The sequence below is a fragment of the Macrosteles quadrilineatus genome, unplaced genomic scaffold, assembly GCF_028750875.1.
Source record: "Macrosteles quadrilineatus isolate MER2022 unplaced genomic scaffold, UCM_ALF_1.0 Scaffold_6__1_contigs__length_79288215, whole genome shotgun sequence".
Classification (NCBI taxonomy): domain Eukaryota; kingdom Metazoa; phylum Arthropoda; class Insecta; order Hemiptera; family Cicadellidae; genus Macrosteles; species Macrosteles quadrilineatus.
In genome coordinates, this window is record NW_026542599.1 from 34,491,600 (window position 1) to 34,514,698 (window position 23,099).

The 23,099-nt window shown below is 35.1% G+C and overlaps 1 protein-coding gene across 2 annotated transcripts; it reads right to left on the minus strand.

The window, feature by feature from the left end:
• Positions 1 to 1,516: 1,516 nt before the first annotated feature.
• On the minus strand, positions 1,517 to 22,116 carry LOC128996433 (lipid scramblase CLPTM1L-like). Of its 2 annotated transcripts, none has more exons than XM_054421759.1 (12): positions 21,921 to 22,116; positions 18,669 to 18,826; positions 18,333 to 18,433; positions 16,909 to 17,099; positions 10,848 to 10,974; positions 9,464 to 9,604; positions 8,852 to 8,993; positions 7,296 to 7,484; positions 5,575 to 5,762; positions 4,842 to 4,977; positions 4,412 to 4,527; positions 1,517 to 1,706 (listed from the first exon to the last, which is right to left on the minus strand). In XM_054421759.1, exons 2-12 carry the CDS (start codon positions 18,822 to 18,824, stop codon positions 1,616 to 1,618), a joined length of 1,578 nt encoding a protein of 525 aa, XP_054277734.1. In that variant the 5' UTR covers positions 18,825 to 18,826; positions 21,921 to 22,116; the 3' UTR covers positions 1,517 to 1,615. The 2 variants fall into 2 exon arrangements, with proteins under 2 accessions (XP_054277734.1, XP_054277735.1); XM_054421760.1 differs by lacking the exon at positions 21,921 to 22,116 and adding an exon at positions 19,631 to 19,755.
• Positions 22,117 to 23,099: the final 983 nt, after the last annotated feature.

Here is a 23,099-nt window from a genome sequence, read left to right on the forward strand (position 1 = left end):
GGCTCCGCCCCAGTGGCTCTGTTAACATAGAACACAACAGTATCGGTTAAATAACGAATTGAAGTTGTAAAAGGTCGAAATAAATCATTTTATTAGCCTCTGCCACGGTCTGAGAAAAGGGACCTCTTGTCGCTCAATGTTATTTCGCCTTAACGACAAGAGCTCCCATTTCTAATATTCACTTTAGTTATAAACAAACTTTAGTCCAAAATTGAATTGTCCTGCATTCTAGTGGAAATTTAGAGAACTTCAACAAATTCAGTTAACGGAGCACAGATTTCGCGGCCCCGACAAGAGTACCTTTTCTTATCTTATGGAGAAATAACATGGGGCCGACAAGAGGTCCCTTTTCAGAAGTGCGATTTTTTCAACATGCTTCGATAAAACAATTATTTAAATCAAAACTACCGTGAGTTAAGACAAAAATGGTATTGCCTCGAAGAGGACGTTATAAGCTTTCTTTTGATACCAAAATAATTTCTTAAATAAAAAAAAAAAACTGATTTTATCCGTATTTGAAATTATCTAAATAGTTTTTTCTCAGAATGACCCTTTTCCATAACAAAACTTCAAAGTCCTATAACTTTAACAGAAAAAATCGTTGATGCATGGGATTTGCACCAAGCAATTCGGAATTTAATAAGGAATTCAAATATATATAACTCAAATCGAAAATTCCCGACAAGAGGTCCCTATTTCGCTTTCCATATCACATATTACAAACCAATATTTTTACTCCCAATAAAGCTGATGAATCTCTTTTTATAACAGCTGTTTTTTGTTTTTAAATTTATTCTGTGTAATTCTTAGGGAGAAAAATGGACCTTTGAGAGCGCCTTGCACCCTTAGGGTAGGAATTTTTAAACTTTATACTTGTTAAACTAAAAAAAAGTAATCTTAGGGAATTAATCTGGCATTTTTAAGGAGATATTTTTGTGAAATTATAATGAGGCAAATAGAAATTTTCATAGTCCTGCAGTTTTGTTGTGGCGAGGGTAGGCTCAAGGCCCACTAGAAAAACAGGCCATGCTGCAGCACGGGCAGCGCACTACGTCACAGTGGTGGATAGTTGTACTAAACTATTACCATTAAAATCTTACAAACAGCCAGATTGTTTATTTACCTAAAACACATGGAATGGCAATGAATTTATCAATGAAATCTATCCACTAGTGTGACGTCATGGATCCTGCAGCATGGCCTGTTATTTCTAGTAGGGCCTTGGTAGGCTATAGCCTACTAATATGGTAATTGCATCAACCAGCTGTTTATAATTTAATTAATTAGGCCTAAATACTGTAAAATTTGAAAGAATGTAAGGCGGAGCCCTTCAGGAAATTGGCCTTTGGAGCAGAATTACCAGGCACGAGGATATGATATCCACAAGTTTTTATTAGCTCTTTTTTACCTCTTCAGGAATCCTAAGGAATTTCTTTCTGACGGCTAGATTTTAAGTTACCTGAAGGAGGAAATAACTAACACGTTTTGACACAAGGAAGCAATAAAACAATATTGCAAACACTTGTCTAATTTTTTTTGCTAGATGTAAAATAAATAACAATTGAAAACTATAAAAAATATCACCAGTCAGTGCAATTAGAACTTCTATCGTTGCTCAGTTTGTTTTCTTGTCGTCTGATGTCGAGTCCATTTCACCGACAGAGATTGCAGCTTCATCCATCCTGGATTTGTCAACTGGATACAACCTAAACGAGGCAAAGACAAGCATTAATTTAATAACATTTTTGGAATGAGAGTTACTCACGTAAGCTATATCCAATAATGTTGACAATGATTGCACATATTTTGTTCCAAAACTATTCTTTTCAATAATTACAAGAAAAAGATCATTTCAATAATTTTTAAGAAAAGTTATAATGCACTGTCATGAAAGAACAAAAACATTTCCAAGTGTGTGGGACTCTCTCTACCGAAATGCCACCTCATGTTGTCATCAACTTCGGAAAGACGCAGGCCTAAATTGGATTTATACAGTGCCAAAACATAAAAGTGTGTATTTTGAGGCAAAGGTGAATGAAGGACAGGAGTCTGCGAGTCAGACTTTTTACTTCAGGTTGGGTTTAAAATATTGGCCTTCAGAACTCAGGCCAAAAAAGGATTTCTTTAGAATGTATCGATTTTTAATATTTATTTGGCATTTATTGTAATAGTACAACCGGCTCATAGAAGATTGTACATTACCTCCTGCAATCGTGATATAATAAACATTTGTTAACATCTTCGATCACAGCAGCAATATCGTGAATGCCTTCCATGGTTACGGCAAATTGGGGTCCGTCGTCTTCTGCAGTCTCGGGGAATTAAGAACATCTTTCAAGATCTCAAAAAATATTTGTGTACTTCACAGTCACAGCACTTCATGAACAGCCTCCAGAGACGTTGTCATCGTCTCCTACCATCGTGGCAAAACCAATATTATTACCCACAATTGGGCAAAATCACCAATTTTCAATCTTGTATCTTTGCAGACGTTTCTGCGATAGCAAAAATAAAGGTTGGCTTTGGCTTGAAATTTAAGCCGCTCGCACACCTCTAACATAAATGGGCCCCAAGCTTGGCCCCAAAACCGTTTCCAGACTGAATCGGTCCCCTCGGATAAAAATAAATAAAATAGCTGTAAGATTTTATTCTATTGTAAATGTTATTTCTAATTTAAATGAACACAAAAGATTACGGCCTGATAGTCAATTATGCGTGATCCTAGACTCAACGGTACTAAGCATTGAATAACTTCTTGGATCAGCATCGTACGTGTTATTAAATAATTACCTTATTATTAAATTGATTAAATTGATTGATTATTAAATTACCTGAAAAAACCAAAAATATATACGTCTAATAACACTAGTAATGATATATTTACACTTTTACTGTTGACTCACAAGATGGTAAATACATATGAAAGATGGTAAGTGGTGATCGATTTCGATTTGACACTCCAATCATCATCAGACCCATAGGCGAATGACAAGAATCAAAATTGTGTCCTTTATATACTATTGGCTACCGGAAGTACCGGCCAGTAAGTTTTTATAGGTACAACTGGAGTCAAAATTCACTTGTTCATTGATTAGCTTATTTCTATTTTACATTTTTCCTTATAAATATACATTCTTCCCAAGCATTCATCATATTTCCTTTCTTACAATTCCTTCAAAATACATACATTGTCTTCCATTTTCCCTAATGAGTGGCCATTTTGTAACAAGTGTTGTGCGACATTTGATCTTTCCGGTTTGTTGTTTTTCCAAGCAGAGACATGGTTTTTGAAACGTTTAATAAAGTTTACAGTTTGTCCAGAGTAAAAATGATCACAAACCTTACAACTATTTATAGATGCCTGAAGCGGTCAAATTTGTTACAATCTTCTATATGTGGATGCAATATTTACTCAAGGTTTTTTGAGTTCTGAAGGCCATTGATACTCCATATTCTTGAACTTGTTAGCGATCAGCTATGTCCCTGGCTCCTGTTTAAAATAAATGTAACATTTACCTGGAGTTTTCTACTTTTATTTCTTCCAAAGTTGTTCTGTTGTGTAACCTTTTCTGGCTCTCGATTTTTGTCTCGTCTTTTTGGCGATTTCTTCTATTGTTATAGCTTGAAATCCCTTAGCCTGCGCAATCTTCTTTATTGTGTTCAATTCCTTTCTCCTACTGGCTTCATTAAGCTTGGTATTACATGAATCTGAAGGCAGCAGTCTTGTGGATTTTGACGAGTCTACTAAAAACTCTAAGACTAGACTAGAATCATAGTAATTTTGAAGGATGGTAAATGGTTTAAGCTCTCAAACTGGAGTAAAGTTACCAAAATACACCCAAACCAACTACCATGACCAGCAAAACACAGGCTTGTAAAATATATTTATTGCATATCGGCAGTTAAACGTGAGTAGGCTTTGCTATAATGCATTTTTTACGCTAAGAAACAATATCACAAGCTATTGAGTGTTGATAACCTACTTTCTTTTTTTCTGATAGTCAAGCCATAAATAGTAGGACATTTTTCCAAACAAAACAAATTTTCTACTGTATCCATCTACAATTTCTGCATAATTCATAAAACACATTGCCTTACAATTCCAACTTTTCAGACAGTCGATCCCTGGACTTTTAATAAAGAATCCTGAAGTAACAGCTAAACTTGGTAACAAAGCTACACAGATAACCTCACTAGACTCTTTGTTCATTCATCTTCAACTTAAATTACACTCCTCGGAGTGTGTCGCTACTTCAATGAATGTAAATGATAAACCTTAACTAACTAGTACTAATACTGGATTATGACAATCACCAGTGCATTTGTAATTGGATGTTTATTAAGAAATGCATATGTTTAGTAAAAGTAATTAGCCTATACATAGGTGCAAACGACATTGGAAGCAACTTACCACCTCTGATAGAGATATACCAGGAAGACTACGTCATCTCTGAAGCAAGCCAGTCTATGTGCCGTTGGCATTGTTATTATGAAGGCAAAAACATCATCAATGAAGGTGTTGAACGCCTAAACAAGCAAAGGAGAAATATAAATACAAGCCTATGACGATGCAACAGACATAGAGACTAAAATTGAAAGAATTAATATTTTTTGTAATAAAATTTTTCCAAAGCATCCCAATTTTGGGTTGAGACCGAAAGGTTGAAATTAACACAACCTCAAAACAAAAATGGATACTCCCCATACTTCTGCTAAAAAGTTCAAAATGTGATTCATTCAGATCTTAAATTTATTTAGAACATAATCAGAATCAATTAGATTTCTTACAATACATCTTAAAATAAACTTTGACTAGACCACTAAGATGAGACAGAACTTACCTTATACATGAAAGATCTCCACGGAAGATGAGCCACAGATTTGAGCCGATAGTTGATAAACAACTGAGGCAACATAAATAGGAACCCAAAAGCATAGACTCCGTTCACTAAACTATGAATGCACCACGAATACCAACTGAAACATACAAAAAAGGCTACATTCACAGGGTCTGTCCTTGCTGAAGGAGAATTGTAATTCCCCGCAAAAGGTTAATCAGATAAAAAATATTCAACATTATGCTGTACATGTTTGTGTTCAATCTATGTGGTGTGTGCTCCAATAATAATCTATGTGGTGTGTGCTACTGAAGCAGATGGTATGGATTCCCTGGACATGTGTGTTTTAAAATGACACACTGCCAAAGCATGTAACGCTACACTTGTAAGGTACTTTCGGAACTGCTGTCAAATTTGTAAATATAATGTAGGCCTTAACATTTGTTCTTATGTCCCAACTTCACATCCTAGGTTCTAGCATCCTACACCATTTTGCACATCATTTCAGGCTAGGACCACAGGGTTGCGGCATTATCACTTATATAAACTCATTTGGGGATTGGCTTAATTTGAACCTGAGACTATAGGGACCAAAGTCTGGCGCTCTAACCCTAGACCAGCTAACTATCTGAATTAACATTATAGAGCTAATACAGCTGAACCCAAAAAAGACTATTAGTGAGAGAAGACATATACGAATGGAACGTTCGGAGAAGGACAAGGTATTTCTCATTACCTCCTATGTGACTCGTAGACCAGCGAGTACACAGCAGCCCCGATACACAGGGGATACAAGACGTAGGAGAGATACTTCATACTCTCAGCGTCAAAGTCCCTAGTGTCTCTTTCAGCCTTCGTTAGTTTTTGAGGTTTTAACTTGAACCGTCTCCAGTCCACAGGAACAACCTTCTGCACCTTCCAGATCTGAAATAAATAGGTTCCTTAACACTTAGCGCTCCATGGATAAATTGGTGATTTAAATACACCTAATCCTATGTACACAAAAATCATACTGTAGTTATTTATAAACAAATCTTAAGCAGACTCTCAGTTAGCATAGCCACTCAGGTTTAAGTGCTTACATAGTAATCAAAAGTATACTGGTTCAATCTGAGAAAAGTGAGTAGCTTTTGGATGGTTTTAAACTGGTCCCACCTGTCCTTCATCGTTGGGCTTTTAAAATCAAAGAGTCAGTAAGTTTTAAATGTGTGAAATTAGTCAGTAACAAAATACATAGATCATCTCACTCCATCCTACAATCCTACCTTGCATTCATATTCAGCTTAAAATATGCACCCAAGTGTGTATTACTGTCTTAAAGAATTGATAATCGGAGAAGTGGCGAATTGCCTAATTTGAGGTGAAATAGAAACCACCCGTCTTGTCAAACTCAAACTTTTAACCAATCTACCCAAAATGTGTTTTAAGGAGACAAAGGATAGGATAAACACTAAACAGGCTTACCTTTAGAAAAGTAGGCATCCCACTTCAAAACAATGAATATTTCTAGGCCACTGGCCCCTTTCTCAACATTGAGAGTCACATTAGATTTCAAGTATCTAATTTGACTTTAAATGTTGAGAAAGGGGCAAAAAACATAATTAAAATAATTTATATGAAACTAAAAAGTTAATCTGAGTATTATGTTAATTTTGGTGGTTGAAAAAATATTGTGTGTAGGCTTATTACAAGCATAAACAGCCATTGCTGGTCTTGAAACATATGGCTGCACTCGGCTAAAGCATCTACAGCAGTTCTTTCTACAGTTCTCGAGCAGCAATGACATACTTTGCGCTCTAAATACACAAATAGCTATTTATTATGTCCCACCTTCACACCCTAGGGTGCTAGGGCCTGGAATCAGTGTATGCATTACTTCAGGCTAGTCCTAGAGGGTCAAGGCTTTATCACATGGATAAAACCAAAACCCTTTGGTGATTAGCAGGATTTCAACCCAGGACCTCAGGGACCAAAGCCTAATGCTCCTTAATATTGAATTTTAAATTTGACTTCCAGAGTGCAGCATATGTCAGGTATAGCTATCAGCTATTTTTGTTGAGTTATACTTGCAGCACGGATAGTTTTAAAGTAAATTTTCAGTGTACCATACTCTTGTGTCTACTTTGTAAATCTTCGGATCTTGAAGATTTAAATCAGCAAGTTCCACTTTCAGTGGTATTTTTGTTCTTAAAATAATTACAAGTAAAATAATGTACACTAAACCTATTTATCTTACTACCTAAAGATCCTAATGTACAATGTTGTTAATGACTAATTTCAAATATATGTCACGTTCATTGATAAATCTTTTCTGCTATAACTTATTTGTGAAGATTAAATATCACATGTTTTAATACTGTTAAAATAATAGTAAATAAACAGTTATGAAATGGTGTACTAAAAATAAACTGACTTTTATTTGACTTGGATGATTGAGAATATAATAAATGTAGTTACCTCTATTAGAGTAGAAATTCCCGAAGGTATCAAAACTAGCAGAGATGTTTCTTCATCCATTAAGTACAGAAATACGACAAACTGACTGAAGGCTCTCCACATTATCGTCCTCCCCGACAGGCCTGCCAATGTCTTTCTCGTTCGCCAGAAATTCACGTCGTTCTTTAGCGCCAAGAAGTCAAACAGGAGCTACAAATACAAATGCATTTTCTAGCTAAAAGATGTATAAATTGCAATATAAAATTAAATGAAAAAATATTCCCTTTTGCAAACTTAGAACCTCATGATCCTTACAGTTAACGTCTAAAAGTACGATACAAGCTTTTCTTAAAAACAATTTTCTTCCAGGGACATCAAACTCATTTTCCGAGGGTGGGGGATATGAACATTGTTATTTAATACTGTTGCAATGGATTACTGCTGAACTTCTGAATCAGTCAACATTGTTGTGAGTGTAAAGCACATATAACACAGCACTGCAGCATTGGATATAACACAGCTGAATGAGCCTATCATAGAGCATGCAACAACTAAGTTATATTTCCTCTTTTATGATACTTGAAGGTGACATAAAATATGCAAACATAATGTTAAAATAATTTTGTCTCTACATTTGGTATCATTAAAACGGTGTATAAGAATGAAAATGGCATTTCACAGCAACACACTATGTAACTGATAATATTTTTCTTTCCGAAACTAGCTTAGAATTCTGATTTTAAACTTCATTATTGCAAAGGATAACTATTATAATAAGTTTAATTTGATAAGCTTTTCCTACACTGAGTTTCGTGAGGTAAGGGAATTCCTCCGGTTTTCAAGTAAACTCATCTAAATTTCCTTAACTACTACATTTACTTATCTAATCTAACCTACCTATTTTTCCCTTTTCCAAATTCTGATAAGATATTTATACTTGTAAGGCCATTACACCATTTCCTTTTTGTTTTAAAATAAATGAACATTCGCCTCACAGTCACAGTTAAAATTGAAGTCTTAAAATTAATGTATCTTTATGTGTGTATCACAACGAAAATAAATACAGTAGAATCTCTTTAATCCGAACTAATTGGGACTAGGGGTAGTTCAGACTATTGAATAGTTCGGATTACATAATATATTGTGGTTTTTGCATGACAATGGCTGAACGTGGCTAAAATGGATCGTAATTGTTACGGGAAAAGTGAAAAATGCTTTATAAAGTAACCTACAGTGTTTATTTAATACAGTAGTAAACATAGTGAATAAACAGTACTGTACATTACAGTAGAAACATTTATGGTGCTTATATCAATAAATACTGTACAATAAAGAAGTACTGTTCTGTATATAGAGTACAACAATGAGGCGTTCGGATTAGGACGTTCGGATTAAAGAGGTTCTACTCTAAAAGAAATAACACTCTGAAAAATTAAAAGAGAGGATCTCAGAATCTCTTCACATATTCTACAAGAGTACTCCTCTTTCCTTTTAAAAGGTATATATATAAGTAAGTAAAGTGTATAACGTTACTATCAAAAACTGACGCAAATATTTTGGTTTAGACTTGAGCTTACATGGACAGATGAGATGAACACAGTTCCACACAGCAAATAGATATTTGTGTCTGCAAAGATGCCTTTTAGTTCGTCCATGTCTTTGTCAGCGAACCCCAGGGTCTTTAGCATTTGGAACGCTTCTTTCAGATGTAGAACTAACCTTTACAACCGAAAAGACAACAATCGTAAGAGTGATATTGACTACTTCATGTTTTCAGCCAATCAATCCAAAGAGAAACAAAACTCTAAGAGCCTTTGTTGTAGGAACTAGCCTGACTAACAGACAGTCTTGGCACCAAAGAGGCAATGGTGTAGTCTCCATATCTATTCAAATTTTAAACTGCTTAGTGCTTAAATAATAGTTAAGAGTATGTTCAGTTACAATATAAATCAGGACTAAATAAATTGTTTAAAAGTGTAAAATTATAGCAAAATAAGTACCAGTACTATTTTTTAACTTCCCTTTAGGTTACTATTATTAAATTGGACTTTTCCAATGTGTCTTGTGTTTTCCTTTATATTCCCTTTATACACTTTACATGTTTAGATGCCAAACCTAATGCAATCAACCTAATTCTTAAGGTGTGTCTCAATATCACTTAACCTTGTGATGAAAATTCCTAAGCTTACCTTAATTTTCCTATTGAAATCGGAGCGTAATAGAACTTAATGTCAACTGTTGAGTTTTCTGGTATTTCCACAAGGTTTCGCAATCGGTCATTTAGAATATCAATCTGAATGATGGGCAAAAAACCTCCTTCTTCTGACAACCTGTAAATCAGAACTGTTGAACCTTTAGGAAACGTGTTCCCTGACTGAAGTGAGGTTATCCCACATTTATAAAACCATGGTGTTTATCCCTAACCTCTGTATATTATTTATATTATGTCAACTGTAATGTGTATCGTGTTAAATGTCAACATTTCTACAAAACCCATTGGGTGGACCTTAATAAGTATTTGGTCTCCCTAAACTTCCGACTGAAGATGGACCTAAAGGGTCCGAAATTAATATCGGACAGCCACAATAAGGATTGCTAAGGTAAGAGTTTACATTATCAATTGAAAAATCATAAATTTGATTATTTCTCGGATATTATATTCGTTTTAGCGCTGCGGAGCAGCATGGGTCCTCAAGTCTATTTTAAAAACATTAGGTTTAAAAAGTACCTAGGAATGCTGCTACAGGGAGGGTAAAAAATGTGTTTAAGCTAAATATTATTAGCTTAGTATAAATTAAATAAATTTACCAAGTTTGATCAAAATATATCCATAAACAAGCAAACTATAACAGTTAACTTCTCCATAAGAATAACATGTTAATTGATGTCTTACCGTAACTGTACTGTATAAAAGTTTTGGGTTTTATGTCTGGATTCCGAAATGTTAGTTCATGCTATGTAAGTTTTAACACATATGAGTGAAACATTTTTTTAGCAAACCATCATGAATTATTTACGCTTTATGTTGTTTACGTAGCCTATCAATAGTTAGAGGCCTGTTTATTAGCGTGTTTATAGGTGTGCAGGGTGGCACAAAAATAGCGGATTCTACTGAACCAGGTTATAAACCTACGGTACCAAAATAAGTAAAAAATGTCCAGTAAAATTTTTTTTTATTTCCATTTTGTAATTTTGTAAAAATAGCCTACGTAACTTAATAACTCAAAGCCCTTTGGTCGTTTAGTTACGAAACTTGGTAAACATTTTAAGGTAGGGTTCTAGTTATTAAAATTCTCCCAAAATATGTTTTCCAATATTTAAAAAAAAAATACTTCTTAAAACTAAGTTGACATTAATATTATTTACCTCAAATTATGTTGACATTTGTCAATCATACTGTTTACATAAAATGATGCTGAAATTCATACTATATACCTCAAATGATTTTTACATTCATACTATTTACCTCAAATGATGTTGACATTTATACTATTTGCCTCAAACAATTAATGTTGACATTAATTTATACTATTAACCTCAAAATATGTTGATATTCATACTATTTACCGGTACCTCAAATGATGTTGAAGCTCTGCAGGTATACCTATCTGAGGCAAAGCAGTGATTCCAGTCAGAATGTTAAACCCAATACTGCTCTTGATGTGAGTCACTGGCCTCAGCTGTTTTTTCTCTACACCCCCTGTGGATGGTTACTCTTATGAGAAAAGTTGATAGTACGCATAACAAACGGCCTTAGTCATATGTATTAATATCTAAATATATAGGCAGGACAGTAGATAAAAGTGCACTACCACTTCCTTTATGATCAAATATAGCCTACATAGGATAAGGCAAAATAAGTTTTCTTTTACTACTGTTCTTGGTCGCACTTATCTTGGTGTCATTATTAGTCATCTTCAAGCTAACCAACCTTCTATGCTGTCTTTTTTGCAAAGTAAGCAAGTATCAGTTCTTCATTTGAGATGACATAAAAATCTTCCAAATTTTTATTTTTTTTATTTGGTTGCAACAAATAGGGTGTAACTTAAAGCGTAAGCCTATTCAAGTTGCTAATCATGATAAGCCACATGTGGGTTCGAGTAAAATTGTAAATGAAGTAGGCCTTAATGCTAGTGTTAAATGTGATGAAGTAGACCTTGGTTCTAGTGTTGAAAGTGATTGTCTTTTCTTGAATTCAATTCAAAACTTGCCAGTACCTAAAAATAACCAATGGTATGAAGTTATGGTCCTAAATGATCAGGAAAAAGTTATGTTCAAGTTAGACTCTGGCGCAGAAGTAAATACATGCCCCATTGAATTGTATGAGAAGTTAAAACAAAATGATGGTTCAATAAGGCTAGAGCGAACCAAAGTAGCTCTTGAAGCCTATGGTGGTTCTAAAATAGAATCAATGGGGGTAATAAAATTGAATTGTAGGCCTATATCTAGAAGTAGTTCAGAAGTTGTCGAGTTTGTAGTTACCAAAACTAAAAATGATGTAGGCATATTAGGCCTTGAGAGTTGCAAAAGGTTCAACCTCATTCAAAGAATTGACAAAGTGTCAACCAATCAATCAATTATTGAGATGCGGACGCCACATAGGTGCGTTTTTTAACCCAAATATGAGTGAAGGATGAGTGTAGAATGGTGTGTGATGACCTGTGTAGCTTTGTTACTGACTAAGATAGTAATATTAATAATGTAATAAGCGTTGAAAAACAAAAGTTCATTGAGTCAAACATTGATGTGTTTGAAGGAATAGGTAAATTTAAAGACAAATGTCATTTTGACGTTGACCCTAATTGTAAGGTTACGGTCAAGCCGCCTCGTAGAATACCTTTATCAGTACAACCTAAAGTTAAAGATGCTCTTGTTAAACTTGAAAGTCAAGGTATAATCTGTAAAGTAGATAATCCGACAAGCTTTGTTAGTAACCTTGTAGTTGTTGAAAAACCAAACGGCAGCGTTAGGTTATGTATAGATCCTACTGATCTAAATCAAGCTACTAAACGAATGCCACATTTGATTCCGTCTATGCAAGACATCTCACACAAACTTACTAATAAATGTGTATCTTCTCTTTTGGATCTCAGAGATGGCTTTTATAATATTGTACTTGATGAGGAATCTTCTGAACATTGTGCATTCAGTACCCCTTTTGGAACATTTAAGTTCCTACGTTTGCCTTTTGGGTTAAATATTTCTCCAGAAATATTTCAAAAGTTCACAGAACAAATTTTTGGTAGCATTGAAGGAGTTGTAATTTATTTTGACGATATCTTAATTGCTGGTGTAGACAAAAAAGAACATGATATTATTCTTAAGAAAGTCATTCAAAAGGCTAGGGAATGTAATGTTAAGTTTAACCAAGCAAAGTTTCAATACAAAGTCCAAAGTGTGAAATACTTCGGTGAAGTATTTTCTCGAGAAGGTCGTGTACCAGACCCGGACCGTATTAGAGCAATCATAGGCCTTGAAAGCCCTAAAAGTAAAAAATAATTGCAACGGTTGATGGGAATGTTCAATTTTATGAGAAGTTTTATTCCAAATATGGCAGAAATTACTAGTCCATTGAGAGAACTGATATGAAAAGATATAGCGTTTTTGTGGATGCCTAAACACGAGGAAGCGTTAGCTAAACTGAAGGAGTTAATCATTAATTCACCAGTACTTGCTCACTCTGATGATAGTAAGCCGATAGTATTACAGTGTGATAGCTCTAAACACGGAATGGGTTTTTCTCTATTTCAAAATGGTCATCCTGTAATGTATGGATCGAAAAGCTTAACAGATACTCAAGTAGGCTATTCACAAACAGAAAAGGAAATGTTAGCAATCTGTGAATCTGTTAAAAAATATCATCATTTTGTGTATGGTAGGTCAAATGTAGAAGTTCAAACTGATCATAAGCCTTTAGTGTCAATAATGAATAAAAATATTGCAAATATTCATAACGCTAGGCTTCAAAGAATGCGTCTTAAGTTAGTAAAGTACGACCTGTGTAAAATATGTACCAGGTAAAGAAATGTATGTCGCTGATTGTCTTTCAAGGTCATTTTTAAAAGACAAAGTATATGATGATCCTGAACTGCTAGAAGTTGTTCATTCTTTGAGCAAACATGCACAAGTTTCAGAAACTAGAAAATCTGAAATTCGCGGTGCAACAAAAAATGACGAGACCCTCAATTGTGTAGTTAAGTATGTTCAAGACAGTTGGCCAGATGATAGGCATACTATCCCAAGTCATGTGAAATTTTATTTCCAGTTAAGAGACAGGTTAACATGTGATGACGGGTTATTGTTTTTAGATCATAGAATTGTTGTCCCTAATTCTTTGAGAAGTAAGATTTTAAATCTTCTTCACGAGTCACATATGGGTATTGAAAAACTCAACTTAAAGCCAGAATGACAGTTTATTGGCCAAACATTAGTCGCGATATTGAGCATATCGTTAGTAAATGTACTGTGTGTGAGCGTTTTAGGCCTAACAACATCAAGGAACCTATGATTCCACATTCAGTACCTGATTTGCCTTTTGAGAAGGTTGCAGTGGATCTATTGGATTTTAAGGGTAAACCTTACATTGTTCTTATCGATTATTATTCAAAATGGTTAGAGCTCAAATCACTGAGAAATAAGCAAGCTAGTGAAGTCATATTCAGGGCCGGACTTACCTATGGGCGGAGGGGGCGAACGCCCGAGGCCCCCGGGCCAGGGGGGCCCCGACAGGGGCCCCCTTAAGCGCCCCCTTGCTCATTAGTTTTTATTAATAACCTCGAAAATTGATCAGACACTTACCAAATGGCCTTATTTTGTAACAGCTTTATTTTATTTTCGTTATACTATATTTAAGGTTATTGTTAGGTGCATTTTAAGGCATTGCTAGGAACAAAATTCTTGAACTTAAGGGACTTTTCCTCAGAGTTACACTGGGCCCCACGCTTAGGACTGGTTTACACGAGCATACAGTATGTGCTAGGCTGTGACGGACAAGTTTCAGTTTCAATGAAGCCGCTCGCCCGAACGAACGGCCGTGGCGAATGAGTTGAAGGGGGCCCCGCGCTTGGGGCAAAAATACAATAAATATGAAAACTCTTGTCCCAAAGTAGAACGTAACTTGTAAAATTATGTTGTGTTTTAAAAGGAGATTCACTGGAGTTCAAATATTTTTAAAAATAAAAACATTGCTCCGTATATGTTTTATTAAATGTTATTCTTTTCTTTTACCTCTTAGTACCAATCAGGATTTTAAGGGGTAGAAGTATATTATCCGTTCAATTTAAAGGTTTTGTAAAATAGTAATTAATTAAGTTATGCGTCGAAATTTTGATCTCCAATTTAGTCTTTGGAGTCAAAATCATACAGCGCCAGTAAGATTTTTAAAATCTATATAGGCACTTTAAAACAACTAGAGTCGTCTGATGTTAACAAAACATTACATTTATTGGGAGCGGGTGAGCGTTGTCAACTGAAATCGTAAACAAGCGATAAGCAGAAGCAGCTGAAAAAATAAATGATAATGAGCTGATAAGGGATCCTGTCTAGTCCTGTCTGTCTCACGCACGCGCATACACACACATAAAATGCCTTATCGCCTATCCAAAACAAAATCACTTTACTCCCATAGTTTGTCCTTTGAGACTAGTGGTCACGTCAAGTTGGTTGAAATTGTCTTACTTTTGTGTTATTTTATTGTAATTCTGCAAACTAACAGTACAAAAACAAAGCTGAAGTGAGTAATGTTGTATTCAATGCTATGTTGTATTAATCGATATTGGATCCATTTAAACATCTTTCAGTTACTCATATAAATAGTTAGCTTGTGAGTGTTTATTAGACATTGCAAGATTTTGCTCGTAAATAAAAAACTCAAACTTGAAAGTCCTCAATGGTACTTTTCATGCTAGGACTTTAACATATTATAAAAACGAGAATGCCATAGATACCAAAACCATTATGAAAATAAAATAATCACACCTATATTGTAGTAATATTGAAAAATCATACAAATAGACGGCAATAATCGATAATTTAAATACGTAATAAACAAAAATATATCAATACTTCTAATCCAAATATATTATGGTAGCCTACCATGCTACTATACCAAAATATGCCGTCACTGGTACTACAAAGCAATTGAAACATTTGGTCAGAGTTTGTTTAAATAGTGAATGCAAGAGATTAGGTTTCAAACATTTTTATTTTTTGTGTATAAAATTAAAAGATGCTGTATATAAAAATATGTTAAAATAGTTATATTTTAAAAACGATTTTTGATATAGAACTTATTGCTTATTTGGCCTTAAATTGCTCTATTTGAAGCCTAAATTTAGAAATTTTTCCATACCCCCCAATCCCCCCAGAGGACCCCCCCCCCAAACTGAAATCCTAGGGCCCCATTGGAAAATTTGCCCGGGGCCCCTGAAGTCCTAAGTCCGGCCCTGGTCATATTGAAGCTTAAGTCAATTTTTTCTGAACATGGAGTCCCAAAACACATCTGTAGTGACAACATGCCATTTAATTCTTTTGAATTCAATCAGTTTTGTAAAGAATGGGACATTGATTGTGTTTATAGTAGCCCTACATACCCTAAGTCAAACGGCATGGCTGAGAGAGCCGTACAAATCGCAAAAAACATTCTAAAGAAGTCTAATAATGAAAGTGAAGTATACTTAGCACTTTTAGATTATAGGTCAACTCCGGTAAAAGGTACTAGCCTAGCACCATGTCAAGTTCTCATGAGTAGAATACTAAGATCTAAAATACCCATAAGTAAAAATGTTTTAAAGCCAAAAGTTCAAGTAGATGTCAAAATGAAAATAAAAAATGCACAAGCTAAGTCTAAAGTTTACTATGATAAAAATTCTAAAGTAAAACCAGAGTTTACAAGTCCAAATGTTGTGTATAAAAAAGATAATCTTTGGAAACCAGCTCAGATTATTGGTAAAGCTACAGGTCCTAGGTCTTACCTAATAAGGGAGGAAAATGGTAGAGTACTGACAAGAAATTCAGTTCACTTAAGACAATCTTATAATACACCAGTTCTTAACAGATATAGGCCTAAGAGTGTACGATGAATCTTTTGATGATCAAATTGAGGATGAAGCTAATCCCAATGTTGTTATCAACCAAAATCCTAACCAAATCCAACCTAATGTAGATAGGCCTAACCAAAATGTAAATATCCCTAACCCTGTTCAATTAGATGTAGGCCTGCCCAATCAAAATACCAATAATGATGCGAATGTTTACCATACTAGGAGTGGAAGAGCAATTAAACGCCCAGTTAGGTATCAATAAAAAAAAAAATTAAAAAAATGTAAGAAAAGGGAGATGTTGTATTATAGTGATATATACGTTAATTATATTTATTCTTTGTCTTAGCTAGGCTATGTGATTTGTTGTCTTGTGTTGGTAACACTGTTTGGATATTGTAGATTGATTCAACCACTTCCGTTTATGCTTGATTATGACTATATTGTGACTGTCATGTGTACTCGTGTACTGTAAACTAATCGTAATAAATCCAGTGAATTAACCAAGAATGTGTGAGTATTTCAATACCCAGTAACAATCCAACACCTTAGCCATTACATTATATATGTCATTTAACACAATCCTAGATACTAACCACTAAGTAGCTGGTAGGTAGCACTAGAAGGCACTTGATAGTGGGACAGCATTGCCTGGGTGTAGACTTTATCCTTGGCTTGACTTGCGTCGCTCCACTCTCGTACCGTAGTGTATCTTGGCAGCACAAACAGGTGCATGCATAACGTACCGTTCTTCACAGTCTGTCTCGGTAATGGTACACTTATTGTTCTGGAATCATCAAGGTGAAAATTTGTGTTAAAATGTGGTAAGTTATGAATCCTGTGTTTTTAAAAGTCATAATTGTGAAAGATAACTATTTCAGTTTTAGGTACAGGTCTGTATTTCCTTAACGGCAGAAATGGCGGTTGCCAAGGGCCCTGGACTGAGAGATCTTCACTTGGAGCTTCAAAGGAATTTTTTTCACATGAAAAATGAATTTTACCAACATTCTTTTAGTGGATTCAAAGATAGAGTAGCCTAATTGTTTTATTCTCCTGATTGTCTACAAAGATTGCTCTGTTGGAAATCACAACTTAACCATGGTTGTGGGATACAAAGAAATTCACTATTTTGTCGTGATTGCAGGAGATGTAGAATGTAACTTGTGTTGTTATGAACACGAAAGATGTTCACTATTTTCTATTTTGCGTTGAACGTAAAAGATGCTCACAATTTCGTCATGACCAAGAACACCTTTTTTTGCGTTCACGAGTTTGCCATGATTGCAGAAGTCGTTTAAGCCCATGATATTATAACAATTACAATTTGTTTAATCAAAACTTTCTAAAACAACCTGTTTTGGCCCGAGACATCAAGGTTGAGATTTTTTACCTAACCCGAAGTAAACTAGTCTGTCCCGCAGATCCATTTAGTATGATTACTAATAAATCAAATGGAATTATTTATTAGCTAGTAGACTCTTAAGCTTTCTTGATCTAATCACCGATTGAATCGTGGAAAGCAAAGGTTTAAGTTCATTGAGTTGAAGGAGTGGGCTAACCCGTAAGCTCCAGCCCCACCAAATAATCAGAATACATGGGCCACTCTGGTATAAGCCGCCAGGGGCCTCATAGATTTTAAATATGATCCTGTTTAGGTACAATAAACTTTTCCTATGCTAACTTTTTTGACTTTTTGTGAGGCAAGGAACTTCTCCCATTTTCAAGTGAACTAGGGTGATTAGGTAAATATGGATTTAGGTCACTTGAAAACAGGAAGAATTCGCCTGACTCCCAAAATGTACTTTAGTTAAAACATTTGTCATTTTACCTAACAGCAAAAGTCCATCTTACCTAAAACCAAATGTGGTGTGAGTTGTCTCTGAGAATCACCGGAGAAGAGTTTTTTTACTCTAATGAATGAAAGAAATCATAAAAAAATTCTGATTAATGGGTTAAAAATATTGTTTTACATCCACACTCTTTTGAATCCACACACGGCAATTTTCCAATAAAATTTTACCTTTCAAAGGCAGCATCATAGTCAAAGTCACGAATGGTAGCAACCTTCTGTATTTCCCCGGCGCTGCTTGGCCTCAGGGTAGGCGAAGTGAAAACCGCTATCTGCAACAAAACCCAAAACTAAATTCTTTGGATTGTGGTTTTGCTACTAAAAAGAATGGATCCAAAAAGAAATTATGTTTCATGCAGAAAGCTTTCATCTTTTGACCATAGGCCTTGTCAAACAGAATGTTTTGTAGGTGAACTTTTTCAATTATTGTTCTATTGTTAATTTTATATTACTAACTTAAAAAGTAGTAAAGTACTGGTAAACGTTTTTTAATCATAAAAGTTATACCTGCAGTTTTGGATTGTCTTGCAGATAGTACTGGATACAATGTACATCTGGAGGACAAGGAGGTGGAATGAACAATCTTGCTAGGTTCCATATGGAATGTCCAATGTACGCCAAGAACACAAGAGAAATTATCAGAGTGAAGGAGGGCAACTGCATATCTGTAACAAGGATTTAAATAGGCTGTGACACATTACTTATTCAAGAGTCTGTTCAACAATAACCATGTAGGGTATCCCAACATGTCAAAAAGTAGCTGACATTCAAAGTAAATACATCACAAGTAGTTGTATCTCTTCAAGAATGAATAATTGTGTTCTATAATAAGATTTCTGTGGTTGAAGGTGCCAATAACTAATTTGCCAACCTGAATGGCTAATAATTGTGTTGGAACGTAGAATATGTCCATGAGAGGTGTAGGAACTCTGCACAATATTTTGTACAGTGTACTTCGGCTGTGGAGGTTCATAAGTTTTATTTGAGGCGGTGTCAGAAATTAGAGCAGAAATTAAGATATTGTAAGACAACCAAGGATACCGGTACCAGTAATCCCTGGTAGTCTTGAACAAGCATATCTTCAAGAATAGATTTCTCAAACATAATCTCTGTCTAGATGATCTGATGAACACACAATGCCAGCCTTATCGTCCAACTTTGTACAACCTTCTGCGAACTTCCTAAGTCACTTATGCACATTTCATGTAAAGAGAGGTTGACTTACTTCCTTTACGAATCCAATTACAGTTTCTAATTCACACTTGGCAGGAGCATCAGTTTTCCCTCAATTGCTACTGGCTATACTGTAATGACAAGACTACTACCGTAGCTGAATAGAGGTATAACCACATATACCTCTAGCCTCTAACAATTTAAGACATAACTTAGGCGTGTGTCGGATTTGACACAGTTTTGCAACTGAGGATACCTTAATTTACGGACAAACGTTGTACCTAAAAGTTTCTTACCTGAACTGTGTTATTAGTTGTTAGGTTCTGTAAACTATATTATGATATGTGTGTAAACTATATCCAAGGTGCACTTGGAAAAAATACCATAAGTTAGGCGTAAGGTTTACAAGTCTGGTTATCTGAGTCGAACGTTTTGTTTGTTACATTAACTACGGTACGGTATTTGTTTTTCTAAGTTAAGTTAAGTTGTGTTTTTTTTTTTTTACAAGAACAGTTAGGCTAGTTTAGAAATAAATTACAAAGTTTTGTGGATAAAATGGGCATAAAATCCTGTTCCCATAGAGGGATCATGCTCATTTGCGAACTCGTTCAAATAACTTTGGGTCGATCCAGATTTGTACCGAATGTAGTCAAAACTGAATGATTTTTACTCGAGTTATCGTGCACTCTCATAGCTTAGCCTATGGATTTGACCAGTGATGGTGTTTTGGCCTTCTAGGGACAACAAAACAAAAAAGTAAATCCGTCTCAGGTCTAGTGTAGGCTTTACCATAGGACCTATGGTAGGAGCTAAATTTACTATATGGGAAAATCACTATAAAGCAATGCCAATTCAATTAATGCCTATTAATTCGCGGATCTTTTTTGACATAAATTTATTTAAATGGTACCGGTACCTAAGTTTACCTGGCCTACCTAAGAGTTTGTACCCAACTCAGATAACTGGGTGAACGAATAGTTCTGCATATGGATTTACTATTTATTTATAAGCCGAATTATTCTGCTTTTAGCGAATTTCCCTATAGGGAAGTAGCTATTACCGTAGGTCTCATGGTAAGACCTAAGCCCGGGACCGATTTACTTTTTCATTTTGATGTCCCCAGAGGCCAAAAACACCATTCGTTCAAATTTTTATATATCTATATATAGATATATATATATATATATATATATATATGTGTGTGTGTGTGTCCATCCGCACGATAACTTGGGTAATTTATGTCTGATTTTGATAAAATTTGGTTTGAAGGTGTAAGGCGGGATAAACTTGAATGAGTACGCGAACCAGCATGATCGGACTATGGGAACGGGGGTTTATGGGGGTTTTATGGGGTAAAAATAAGTTTTTCCCATTTTTGACCCTAAAAACACAAAATTTCACCATTTTTTTTAAACCATTTTGTAGAGCTTAAAAAAACAAATAATTTAGTATATTGAAGCGTTATTATGCGCCTAATTGTTACGGAGAAAATTCAAAAAAATTGTAATTTTAAAATTCCCATGTTATTCTTATGGAGAATAAGTCAACTGTTGTAGTTTGCTTGTTTATGAACATATTTTGATCAAATTTGGAAAATACATTAATTTATTACCAAACCACAGTACCTTTTTACATAAAAAAAACTGTTTTACCCTCCCTGTTGCAGCAAACCTAAGTACTCATTAAATTAATTCTGTTTAAATAGGGAATAAAACCACAAACAACAAAACTTTATTTATACATTTCAAACAATTCTACATATGACTATGATTTTCAATCAAATATAAATGTTTAAAAAATAAAATGAAAGCTCAATAGAGCAATGGGGGAATTGCGGCACCATCTTCAAATTGAATACTTCGAATTTTCCGTCTAGTTCCCCGTAGCCTAAGCGAAACCGCTCGAATGATGGAGAGCTGGCTTTGGATCCTCAACCATCCGATAATTTGCAGCCAGGGCTTCGCTTGTTCTCCTCTGAAACGCTTCATATTCTTTGTGGGGGACTCCTTCCGTGGAACATATTAATGGTGTGAAGCTTCCTCTGATGTCTTCGGCTGCTTTGTCATATTTATTGTGTTTCTGAACAGTATGGTTTCGAGATATTGTTCCCCATTCTTGGTTGGCGTAAGAGGGAGCGTCAGCATTAACAATGCGATTATCAAAAAACGCTACTCTCTCAGCCTCCCAAATACCATTAACTTTAAAATCAGCTTTTAAAGCAGGCACATTGTTTGCAGGGTCAGCTTCTCCATAATAGGCTCGACTTCAACCCCTTTCCAGGCCATATTTGCTATCGCAGCACAGTGGTCACGATGTTGATCATGCATATGTTTGATCAATCCTCCTTTTTTACAATTTAAAGCATGTGTGAGATTCATAGGTTGATCACAACCATCACAATAGGGAATAAATGTGATATTTTTAAGGAGACATTTTAGTTAAAATCCAATCAGGCAGATGGAAATTCGCTAAGTCTGCAGGTTTGCTGCGGCGGGGGTATTTGTTTAAGTTTTTAAACCTGAAACTACCGGTTAGAGGCTAAACTAGTTTTAAAATAATATGGTTAATGTCATATGGGCTACTTACTAAGTTACAGAGTTTTATGAAATATATAAAATAATTTCAACTTCTTTCTGACATCTTCTGCAGCGTTAAAAAAGAACTCATTTCATAAATAGGCAAAATTTTAATTTGATTCGGGGACTATACGATAGTTGATTATGAGTCCACGTCACATTTACAAGAGAAGAGAGGATCAACAAACAAACAACAGCAGAAAACAGAAACAGAACGAACCGACAGCAGAAGCAGAAGGCAGAAGACAAGACAAGAGACAAGACTGACGTCAGTGAGTTGAGTAAACCTAAACCACTGTTGCCAATGTAGGTTTGCCATTTTACCCGCCACAACCTCTCTGTGTAGACAATACATGGTTTGTATAGATATAGATGGACATTAACCCTGGATACTCTTCCATTATATTCTACACGACGAACAACAAAATAATATGTACAGTACTAATATAATAAATCTCTTATGGAGGTGGTTCCATTGACCACCTCCATAGAATATGGTTCCTATCGATTCACCGTTTATACAAACCTTGAAAACTACTTCCTAAATGACCTCAAATCGTGAATCATTAATTATATCAAAATGCCCCCTCCCTGTCCCCTTAAAACCAGGTCCCCCCATCGGGACTCTTGGGGACTCATTGGATCTTGATTTCTATTAGTAAAACGAAGTTAATACCAAAGTTTCATCTCTTAACTCATTTTTTTTGTTTTGTTGGTGAATTTTAATCTATTTTGCCTGTACTAAAGGGAGTATTATAATAGATAAAACATACTCCCCTAGAAGTACACCTTTTTACCTTTTAATTTGGCCCTCTTCACCGTAGTCGTAGAGACTAGGGAATCGTCATCTTCTTTTTTTTGGGTCATTATTGTGTTAGATGTGTATATGTGTGTGTGTATGGTGTAAAGTGGGTTCATTTTGGTGTCTATCTTTGTTGTTAGCAGTGTGCTCTTCAAAGAACTCACAGACTCCTACTTGAAAAGTATGTTTTATCTTTGACTTTGGTCGTTGAATAAGACATTATAAAACTACAGTAACAGTAATTTTATTTGCTTATCCTTCTTGTCTGTCTCTGTCTTTTTTCTTCTTCTTCTCTATGAACTGTGGTCTCTGTCTTGTCGTGGTCTTTGGAATTCATCATCTATCGTTCATTGTGCCAGTTAGACAATTCACTAGGTAAGGAAGTCT